General features: G+C 43.0%; 1 protein-coding gene across 1 annotated transcript; it reads left to right on the top strand.

The window, feature by feature from the left end:
* The first annotated feature begins 543 nt into the window (after positions 1 to 543).
* tmem214 (transmembrane protein 214) lies at positions 544 to 10,612 on the top strand. The gene is made up of 16 exons (XM_039660525.2): positions 544 to 1,027; positions 1,965 to 2,149; positions 2,547 to 2,697; positions 3,830 to 3,964; positions 4,572 to 4,654; positions 5,198 to 5,303; positions 6,119 to 6,200; positions 6,286 to 6,387; positions 6,815 to 6,956; positions 7,228 to 7,319; positions 7,444 to 7,492; positions 7,569 to 7,670; positions 7,993 to 8,207; positions 8,367 to 8,535; positions 8,678 to 8,829; positions 9,898 to 10,612. The coding sequence occupies exons 1-16, from the start codon at positions 892 to 894 to the stop codon at positions 10,022 to 10,024; spliced, it is 2,028 nt and encodes a 675-aa protein (XP_039516459.2). The 5' UTR covers positions 544 to 891; the 3' UTR covers positions 10,025 to 10,612.
* The last annotated feature ends 96 nt before the right edge of the window (positions 10,613 to 10,708 follow it).

Genomic DNA, 10,708 nt, shown 5'->3' with positions numbered 1-10,708 from the left:
TCTGTGTAGTTACAGGGTAAGTGTAACCATTGCGGGCTGTAAATTAAAGTGGTGCTTGTTGCCCCCTTTTTACCCCAAACTTACATATTGTTCCCTTATACCTACACGGAAGTACACTATATATTTACAGAAACGTACATCGTTATTTCAGTGTACTCACGAAGTTATTTGCAGGTTCAGGTTGTATATCTGCTTGTTACCCCTTTATTACCCCAAACTTAACATATTGTCACTTATACACTTACACGGAAGTAGGCCTACACTATAATTACAGAAACGTACACCGTAATTATTGTGTACCCAGTTGTTTGCGGGTCGTAAAATAAAGTGTTACCAAACCAATTTTCGTCTTGGTTTTAACCCTAACCCGTATTCTGGACAAATGTTGGCAAAATAGTTTTGATTTATTTTTTTAAAAAAATACTTCCCTCGATAACAAACTAAAAGTACACATGCGCAGGAGCAACGGAATCTCTTTCCCAAGGAGTCACGTGCTGCTCAGCGGCGCTTCCGATTGGTCAACTAGCTTTGTTATGCTAGCAGGTTTACTGGGATATCAAGATTATTACATTTATATTTCCAGACTGGTGGATAAGGATTTGTAATACGTATTACATGTCAGTTATGTTTAGTGTGTTTTCATGGAATAATATACTAATCAGGCCGCACTACAAGCAAATTTAGCCGCCAGCCCTATAGGAATGCTCTCAAATAAAACTTACTATTAGCAGAGAACAGTTACTTTCGCTGGGCCGGAAGTACCCAGAGTGGACGCGCTGAAACAGGAAGTAGATCCCCTCACAGCAATCAGACGTGGCATAAGAACCGTTGGTTTGATCCGATAAACACTGTTGATAATAACTTATCCTTTAATTCGTTCAGATCGAGATAATGGCCTCTGGTGTGGGGAAATGGGAAGTGGTGAAGAAGGGAAAGAAACAGAATGCCAGCAGCGGCTCCGGAGGAAAAACTCAGGACAAGAAACCAGGCAGGAAAGCCCTGAGAGAGGCCAACGTGAGCCAAAACCGTAAGAAAACACATCAATACAGCAGAAACACGCTCGGATGGTTCCTCACGGGACGCACGGCTGTCAGATCTGTTTATGATCAATACTTCGACACACCAGCTAATAAATGCCATCGTAATATACTTTAAAAATCACTTGACAGCGATCGTGGTTTTCTTTGAAGCATCTTGGAGGAAACGCTATAAGCTGACGTTAGTCACTTCAGACTATGTGTGAATGTTTGTGAGACTGGTTTGGTTTGGTCAGTAAGTGTCAGATAAACACGTTAAACTCTGAGGAGATTCAAAAGTAAATAAGCTCGTCTGAGGGAGACTGACTGACAGCGGCCCACCGACACTCATTCATCATCTGCACACACACACACACACACACACACACACTGGCTAATGCGGCACGACGACATGCACTTACATTCTCAGATCAAATGATCTTAAGGATGTTTCGATTTTTCATTTTACTCTTTTACATTTATTAAATTATTTAAAAGTATATTTGATTATGTTATTAGCATTGGTGTAACGTTTCAACATATATGCTTTGGCAACATTGTGATACAGTCATGCTAATAAAGCTCAATTTGGAAATTGAATTTTTTTTAATTGATCGTAAAATGACAGCGCGATCAGGATGTCATTATGTGTGTGTGTGTGTGTGTGTGTGTGTGTGAGAGAGAGAGTGTGTGTTATTATTATTTTGTGTTCTAAATCATTTCTATGTTATTTTGATGGGTTAGCAATACAAATACATGAATGTATTTTTTTTGTCATGCCAATAAAGCTTTCTAAATTTAATTGAGTGTGTGTGTGTGTGCGCGCGCACATGTGTGGAGTAAGAGTTGCACAATGTGTGTAACGGGGCATCAGCTCTGAGGCTATAAGGCTCCCCTCTCTCGTCTCAGCGTGTCTCTCTCTGTGTGTGTGTGTGTGTGTGCTTTCAGACGTGATGTCCGAGACCATCTTCGACGGCTTTGAGAAGATGAAGAAGCAGAATAAGGAGCAGGTTCCTCCTCCGGCCGCCGACACTCAGAAGAAGCCCAACGCTGGGAAGCAGAACAAGAAACTCCCCACCAACGGCAGCACCAAACCCACTCAATACAAGACACTGGAGGAGGCCGTCAAAGCCGTGAGTACACACACACACACACACACACACACACACACGTCTGGGTTACTACCCTTGAGGGGACTCTCCATAGACACAATGGTTTTTATACTGTACAAACTGTATATTCTGTCTCCTTACACTAACCCTACCCATCTCACACACACACACACACACACTAACCCGACCCCTAAACCTACCAAACACACAACTTTCAATTTTACATTTACAAATGAACTCATTCTGTATGATTTATACACTTGTTTCCTCAGTTTAGTTTGTGTGTGTACACACTATGTCCATGAGTGTGTGTGCATTCAGGCTGGGATAAACATGTACACACACGCACACGTGTTTAATGTCAGGGGCTTATGAAATCTCACTGTTGTGTGTGTGTGTGTGTGTGTGTGTGTCTCAGCTGGACGTGGTGGAGTTGAAGCAACAGCTGGAGAAAAGTCAAAGCCTGTTTCCGGAGAATCCCTCGGTCTGGGTGAAGGATCTCGCGGGATACCTGAACCACAAACTCCCGGCTCCGGAGTCCGACCCCACGCTCAGCAGCTACGGCCACGGTGTGTGTGTGTGTGTGTGTTATAGTCACAGGACGACCTGAAAAAATGTTGTTGTGTTTCCCATTCAAATATGACGCAGAAAAAAACAACAATGATGAATCAGAAATGTTCATGAGCTTCAGATCGGTGTGTCAGGATGAACACATGTAGACTAAAGAGGAACCAAAATCACTTCAGAATAAAAGTTTCCTGATAATTTACACACACACGCACACACACGTCATCCAAGATGTTCATGTCGGTCTTTCTTCTGTCGAAAAGAGATCAAGATCAGACTCCAGGGTTTCTCCATATAGTGTCTTCAATGGGGTCGAAGGTCAGATGTGAGTTTCAAAGTCTCGACACGATCCAGCCGAGGAATAAGAGTCTGATCTAGACAAACCAGCGACATTTACAACAAAACACACATTTATTTTAACCACTAATGCTGGTCTTGCACTTGTGACACACATTACACAATCAGGGTGAAAGGTCAAGCGTGACAGGCGGAAGAACAGACCCAGTGTTTACAGAGCGAAACACGCAACGACTGAGTCGAACGCCATTTACAAAATTAAATAAAAGGTAAAACAACGATGTCAGATGATTTTAAGTTGAAGGAGAAAATGAGTTATACGCCAACCTGATGATGTAACGTGTGTCGCATCACAGCGAGAGCAAGACCAGCATTAGTGGATATAAAGTATATAAATGTGTGTTTTGTTGTAAATGTCGCTGGTTTGTCTAGATCAGACTCTTATTCCTCGGCTGGATCGTGTCGAGACTTTGAAACTCACATCTGACCTTCGACCCGTTGCACCCCATTGACGACACTATATGGAGAAACCCTGGAGTGTGTTCTTAATTTCTTTTCGACAGAAGAAAGACCGACATGAACATCTTGGATGACATTTGTGTGTAAATTCTCAGGAGATTGTAATTCTGAAGTGAACTAATCCTTTATGTTCATGAAAGCGCTTCACGCATTGGCACAGCGAGTGACACAAGACGATTCTCACACGTTAGAAAAACCACATGACTTTGGACTAAATCGAGCGTCACCCTCTGAATGTCACAAGACTCGAGTGCTTCATCTGTCCTGCAGGAAAACTGTGTTTGCAGATCTAATCGAATGCTGTGTCTGTGTGTCTAGATTACCCATACTGCCTTGCTGGGAAGGAGCTGAAGGGAATTATTAAGAACCTGCTGGGCAAATGCTCAGACACACTGCCCGAGTTCTTCGACCACTGCGTGTTCACCATGATCCGACAGCAGGACCGACAGTCCAGTGAGTCCAGTTCATGTTGTGTTTGGTGGTCATGTGGTTCTGGCTCTTGAGTTTGCATGTGTGTTTGTCTCCCACAGTTGCTGTGTTGTGTATTAGATGTGTGAGTCAGTGTGTCTCAGTTACTCTTCTGTCATTCCAGTTCCCGTACTAGACCTCATCGATCATCAGTTTTGTACTGATTTACTGTCATACAAATAATTGTGTTTAACGATGTATATATATATTTATTTAAATTGATGGGCCAATATATAGTTGTTTTTTTTTTTGGCTTTCGAATATAAAGAATTATTGGTATCGGCCAAAATGTTCCTATCGGTGCATCCCTATTATACTTCAAAATAAACACATGAGTCATTCATAGACAATCTAGAAGGTCTCTTTAAGTTTTGTTTCAAGTCGTTCGCACATTGTCAATAGAAAAAGCAATGAATACATTAAATTCTTTCATGCAACTCCTTTGATGTTTACATTTCTCTTATCTGAATTGCAAATGTGATCAATTTAAAGGGTTGGTTCACCCAGAATTTGCATTTTTGGGTGAACTAACCCTTTAACCCGCACATTTATTGCTGTTATCTGTAATAAGTGTGTGTTTGTGCTTCGGCAGGCGAGTCTCTGCACGGCTACAGGATGTGCATTCAGGCCGTCATGCAGGACAAACCCAAAATCGCCACGCTGAACCTCGCCGACGTGAGTCACACTCCTCACACGCTGTCTTTAAACTCTACTGGCGACTGACTATCCAGATTTATCTGCATAATTCGATTTGTGGCCATTTTGAATCAACCACATTCAAAAAAAAAAAAAGATTAATTGAAAAATCGGTATCACTTTACAATAAGGTTCATTAGCTAACATTAGTAAATGCATTCACTAACATGAACTAACGATGAGCAATGCATTAGTCACAGTGTTTGTTAATCTTTGTTAATGTTAGTTAATACAAATCCAGCTGTTCATTGTGCGTTCATGTTAGTTCACAGTGCATTAACTAGCATTAACTAATACAACCTTTGATTTCAATAACGTATTAGTAAATGTTGGCATTAATATTACCTAAGATTAATAAATGCTGAAGAAGTATTGTTCATTCTTAGTACATGTTAAGTAATGAACCTTATTGTAAAGTGTTACCGAAGAATCTATTTTTTTGCCCGGCCCTAGCAACTACAAGTTGCTCTTCTGACACTGAAAGTGTGTTTATAGTTTGAGCGGTGTGTGTCGTCTCCACAGCACCTGGAGCTGCTGCGCTCACACCAGAACCGGCCCGTCACGTGCTTGACCATCATGTGGGCGCTGGGACAGGCGGGCTTCTACGACCTCGGCCAGGGCATCAGAGGTGAGCGGCGTTGGGAAATCATTGAGAAACATCTGCTGATGTGTGTGTGTGTGTGTGTGTGTGACGGCGCTCCTCCTGGGACTGAACACGGCCAGCGAGACTGAAACATGTGAACTTTATGCTGGTTTTCCTCATTGCCCTCTGAAAGGCCTCATATTCAACACGGTTTCTTTCATCAAATACTCAAACACACATAAATGACAGTGATTCGGCTCTGTCTATCGCTAGTGATCAAAATAGAGGACATCACCTTTTGAAAGTAACTTGACGCTTCAAATAAAATTTGTTTTCATTACATTGTTACACCAGTAGGGGTCAATAACTGACAATAAGGCAAGAGATTCGATCAATAATGCTGATTCTTACATTAATAAAACAAATGAAGACCTTACGAATAAGTCATTGAATCATTCATTCTAGAGATTCATTCAATAATGCAGATTCATCCATTAAAACAAATTAAGACTTTACGAGTGAGTCAGTGAATCATTCATTCTAGAGATTCGATCAATAATGCTGATTCATCCAATAAAACAAGTGAAGACTTTACAAGTGAGTCGTTCCAGCGATGCGTTCAATAATGCTGATTCATCCATTAATGAAACAAGTGAAGATTACAAGTCATTGAATCATTTATTCAAGAGATTTGTTCAAAAGCACTGATTCATCCAGTAATGAAAGTCTTTACAGGATTTAATCATTTGTTCAAACAGATTTAAAAAAAACATAATGATTCTGAGCTTACCCATAAAAGTGCAGCTCTAACGTCCAGATAATTTCATGACCTGTTTGTTGTTGTTGTTGTGTTCCTGCAGTTTGGTTGGGAATTATGCTTCCCGTTCTCGGGATGAAAGCGCTGTCTGCGTACGCCGTGGCTTATCTAGAGCGACTCCTCACGTAAGTCTTGACAAGATCTTTATGTTCAATCTGGAAGTCCTGGAGCATCTGAGCTGAAGCTCTGTTGTTGTTATCCGTGTTTCAGGCTTCATGCCAACCTGACCAAAGGATTCGGGATCATGGGGCCGAAAGAGTTCTTCCCGCTGCTGGACTTTGCTTACATGCCCAAAAACGCCCTGTCACAAAGGTAAGGCACTATACATGAGTCATTGAATCATTCAAGAGATTTGTTCAGTCATGCTGATTCTTCCAAACATGTGAAGTATTTACGAGGGAGTCATTGAATCATTCGTTCAGGAGTTTTGTTCGAACTCATCGACTCATCCAGTAATGAAACGCGTGAAGTCTTTACGAGTGAGTAAGTTTATCAATTATTCAACAGATGTTTTTTTAAAAAAAAACACAGATTCATCCAGTATTGAAACAAGTGAAGACTTTACGTGAGTCATTGAATCATTCAAGAGATTTGTTCAATCATGCTGATTCTTCCATTAATGTTACGAGTGAGTCAATGAATCATTTAAAAACAGTGTCTGTGAGTGTCTGAGGCAACGCTGAGGTGTGTGTGTGTGTGTGTGTGTGTGTGTGTGTGTGTGCTGATTCATGTGTCTCAGTCTGCAGGAGCAGTTGTGTCGGCTCTATCCGCGGCTGAAGGTTCTGGCGTTCGGAGCGAAACCCGAATCGACGCTGCACACATACTTCCCATCATTCCTGTCTCGAGCAACGCCGAACTGCCCAGATGCCATGAAGAAAGAGGTGCCGCACATCAACTGGAGCCTCATTAAATTCACTATTATTTTTCGACATTTCGTTTTATTTTTCCCCCCAAACTCTATTTTATTTTGTTCCCACATTCTGTTTCATTTTCTACAAAAAGTGTGTGTGTGTGTGTGTGTGTGTGCGTTTGTGTCTGATGATAGTTTTCTTCAGTCAATTCTGTTTTTATGACTGGATTCTGTAATTCCGACTGTTTCCTCTGAATAATGTGCTGTTATTCATGTGTGTGTGTGTGTGTGTGTGTGCGCAGCTCCTCAGAAGCCTGACCGAGTGTTTAACCGTGGACGGCCAGAGTTTGAGCGTCTGGAGGCAGTTATACACCAAACACCTTCCTCAGTCCAGGTGAGCTGCATCACGCCTCCGCTCTACTACACACACACACACACACACACACACACACACACACACACACACACACACACACACATCAGGAGCGTTGAACTGAACATCTTCTTTCTGTGTTCAGTCTGCTGTTAAATCACCTGCTGAAGTCGTGGAAAACACTTCCTCCGAAGGTAAGAGCGCACACACACACACACACACACACACAGCCGTGGTCTTGTGCTCCTCACGTCATGTGTCGCTCTTTAGTTGCAGAAAAACCTCCAGGACACCATCCAGTCCTTCAGGGTGACCAATGATGAGCTGCAGACCAGCACACCCGACGTTCACGACTGCAACTCGCTCTGCGATGTAAGACACGCACACACACACTCGCACACAGACACATAATTACAAACATTATGTGTCTCCCTAACCTACATACATACACACACACACTCTCTCTCACACACACTCACTCACTAACTCTCTTACACACACACAGACATGCACTCGCACGCTCACACACACACATATTCACACTCACACACGCATGAACACACAGAAACATTCACTGGCTAATCTGCATAATTATTATGGTGTGTAAAATGAAGCGCTTTATTTTCCGCTCTTCCTCCTGCGCGACACACACTGCTGTTGTATGTTGATGTCCCGTCGCCCTTTTACCCATCAGTCCCTGCAGCAGAAGATGAGCGGTCAGGGCTTCCCGTGGTGGCGCGTGCTGATGATGACGCTGGTGTTCGTGGCGGGCTTCATCGCGCATGACGTCAGGTCACATGGCTCGTTCACAGACTCCACCACAGCGCTGTACCTGGAGAGGTCAGGGGTCACCGCCGTATCCCAGCAGGCCTGGAGCAAAGCGGCACATTACGGCCAGCAGGGCGTCAGGTCAGAATGAGCCAGAGACGCTATTATATTTAATGTGATAATCAAGTGTTCATTGCCTCAACGAGAGCGCTGTTTCTGCATTAAACTGCTACACTCAATTAACGGTGATTTCGTCTGGGTGTCGGGTCACATGACTCACGAGTGTTGGTGTGCTTGCAGCTGGTTGGCCGAGAACACGCCGCATTATTACTCGCGTGGCGTGGAGGCCGTGGGGCCGATGCTGGAGGACGGGAAGGAGCGGGTGAAGGTGGCGTTGGCTGTCGTCGCACAGAAGAGCGCTCAGATGTTCCTGTGGCTGCAGGAGAACGGGCCACGGCTGATCCAATGGGTGAGAAGTACACACTCGCTCTTATCTATTTATCTCTTTTAGAGTTTGAACGATATTGTTGGATAAGTGAGATTGAGTGTTAGCCTTTTGAAATCCTGGAATTTGATTTAACCGTATCTGTGTGCGTTCGTTCCTCACTCAGATCCATGCAAACACCCCGGAGAGTGTGTTTCAGTTCATCGAGTACGTGAAGGAGCTTCTGCTGTTCATCCATGAGCGCGTCATCATCCCGGCGCTGCAGTATCTGTCCACCGCTCTGCAACACGCCTGGAAGAGCCTACAGGAGTCCTGCAAGTCAGTCATCAACACTGAACACACACACACACACACACACACACACACTGTTGTTGTTTCTCTCCTAGAACAGGTTCTCCTGCTCGAATGTTGATTATTCTCTATAGTTGCGGCTCCTCTCTTCCTAAATAACTCACCCAGGCCCCGCCCCTTTATAGGGGATTATCACGCTTCCGGGTTTCATGGGCGGGGTTTGTCAACTTTGTGCATGTCCACTTCCGACGCAGTTCAACAATGCCTGAGACAAAGGCTATATATGTCACTGCTCTGGTCCACTTTGTAAATCTAACCAACAACGCCAACCCTACGTAAGTTTTCATGGATTCCCGACTGAATTGAGTATAAGGAAGAAGTGGATTAAAACTCTAAAATAAAACAAGGTAGCACGTTTGTTTGCTGCCGGCACTTTAGTGAATCAGACGAATTTACCAGGGATGCCGTATAAATAAACTTAGTGTAGTCCGTCATCAGTTCGCCAGCGAGATCGTGATTCAACGGAAAAGTGGCAGTGCACAAAGATCACTGAATCCGGAAGTCCTGCGTATCAGCGTGATGATCCCCTATTCTGGTCTCATGTTAATGAGTTTTGCAATTCGATTCACGTCTATTTGTGTAGCGCTTTTCACAGCAGCTTTACAGGAAGTGCACGAGTCCATGTTCCAGTTTACAGTGCTCTGTTATCAGAGGAAACCGTCTGAGTTATGCATTTGTGACCCCTGGATCAATTTTATGCCAAAAATCAAGATATTTTGTACCACAAATAATATATAAAACATTTATTTTTGTGAGTGGATGCAGAACATAAATGCACAACTTTAAAATATTTCAATTTTTTTTTTTTGCACCCTCAGATTCCAGATTTTCAAATAGTTGCATCTCGGCCAAATATTATCATATTCGAACAAACTAAACATCAATGGAAAGCTTATTTATTCAGCGTTCATATGAAGGATACATGTATGTTGACCCTTGTGACTGGTTTTGTGGTCCAGGGTCACATTTCAGAAATGTCACAGTTAGCTGAACATGTATTGACGTAATGCGTGCCTGTGTTTTGTGTGTGTGTAGCGGCGAGGTTTCTCTGCACTGCTTGCAGAATCACGTGAGGTCGTTCACGAACAGCACCTGGGTGTACCTGCAGGACGCCACGACCGCCATCAAGAGCCGAGCGCAGGAGCTGCTGTCACGGGCGTGATGATGCACACACTTTTAAACGGACGTTTCTTCACCTCCCTATTTTTGCTTTATTTTGTCAATTTGCATGAGATTTTATATCTGTTGTGCTGACAGGTCTGTCTTTTATGCAGATGTTTTTCTTGGTGTTTATTTTACACAAAGTTGCCAATCCAGACGGAGTTGAAAGAGGCTGCTTTTGCACGCACACACACACACACAGTTGTCAATAGCTGTGTGTGTGTGTGTGTGTAGTAAACCAGTGATGGGCCTCTTGTTCGGAATGAAACATGTCTGTGGTGAAGAACAGAGACGGATCCCTAATGACTACTGCTGCTGGCTGAGCTCTTTACTTGAACACTGAATATTAATGTGAGCCCCTGTGTGATTGAACAAGTCACTGTTTCTGTGTCCACGACTGAACCTCATGTGGTAGATTGCTAATCAAACCTAAACCCTCTGCTTTTGTCCTGTTTGGGATTTGCCAGAGGTTCAGTTCTGTTGTAGATTTAACACATTATTGAAAGTTTGAATCTGGTGTGTGTCCTGTAAGATCAGCTGATTTGTTACTTTGTAAATGATTTATAAATAAATCAACCAATGCTGTTCACGTCTGCTTATTCCATCTGTTTTGTTTCGATTTTCATTGTGTTGGAGCCCAAATGCTTCTCTTTTAATGTATAAATACAACAATTTGTTAAAGAAC

The sequence above is a fragment of the Pimephales promelas genome, chromosome 24, assembly GCF_988280905.1.
Source record: "Pimephales promelas chromosome 24, fPimPro1.hap1.1, whole genome shotgun sequence".
NCBI lineage: Eukaryota > Metazoa > Chordata > Actinopteri > Cypriniformes > Leuciscidae > Pimephales > Pimephales promelas.
This window is presented reverse-complemented; position numbering and strand designations above follow the sequence as displayed.

What these genes read in the sequence shown, in the direction of transcription:
- tmem214 (XM_039660525.2), top strand. Translation starts at nt 892, where the DNA reads ATGGCCTCTGGTGTGGGGAAATGGGAAGTGGTGAAGAAGGGAAAGAAA. An exon ending in CAGATGCCATGAAGAAAGAG is followed by an intron (nt 6,957 to 7,227) that starts GTGCCGCACATC and finishes GTGTGTGCGCAG; the next exon opens with CTCCTCAGAAGCCTGACCGA. An exon ending in GGAAAACACTTCCTCCGAAG is followed by an intron (nt 7,493 to 7,568) that starts GTAAGAGCGCAC and finishes GTCGCTCTTTAG; the next exon opens with TTGCAGAAAAACCTCCAGGA.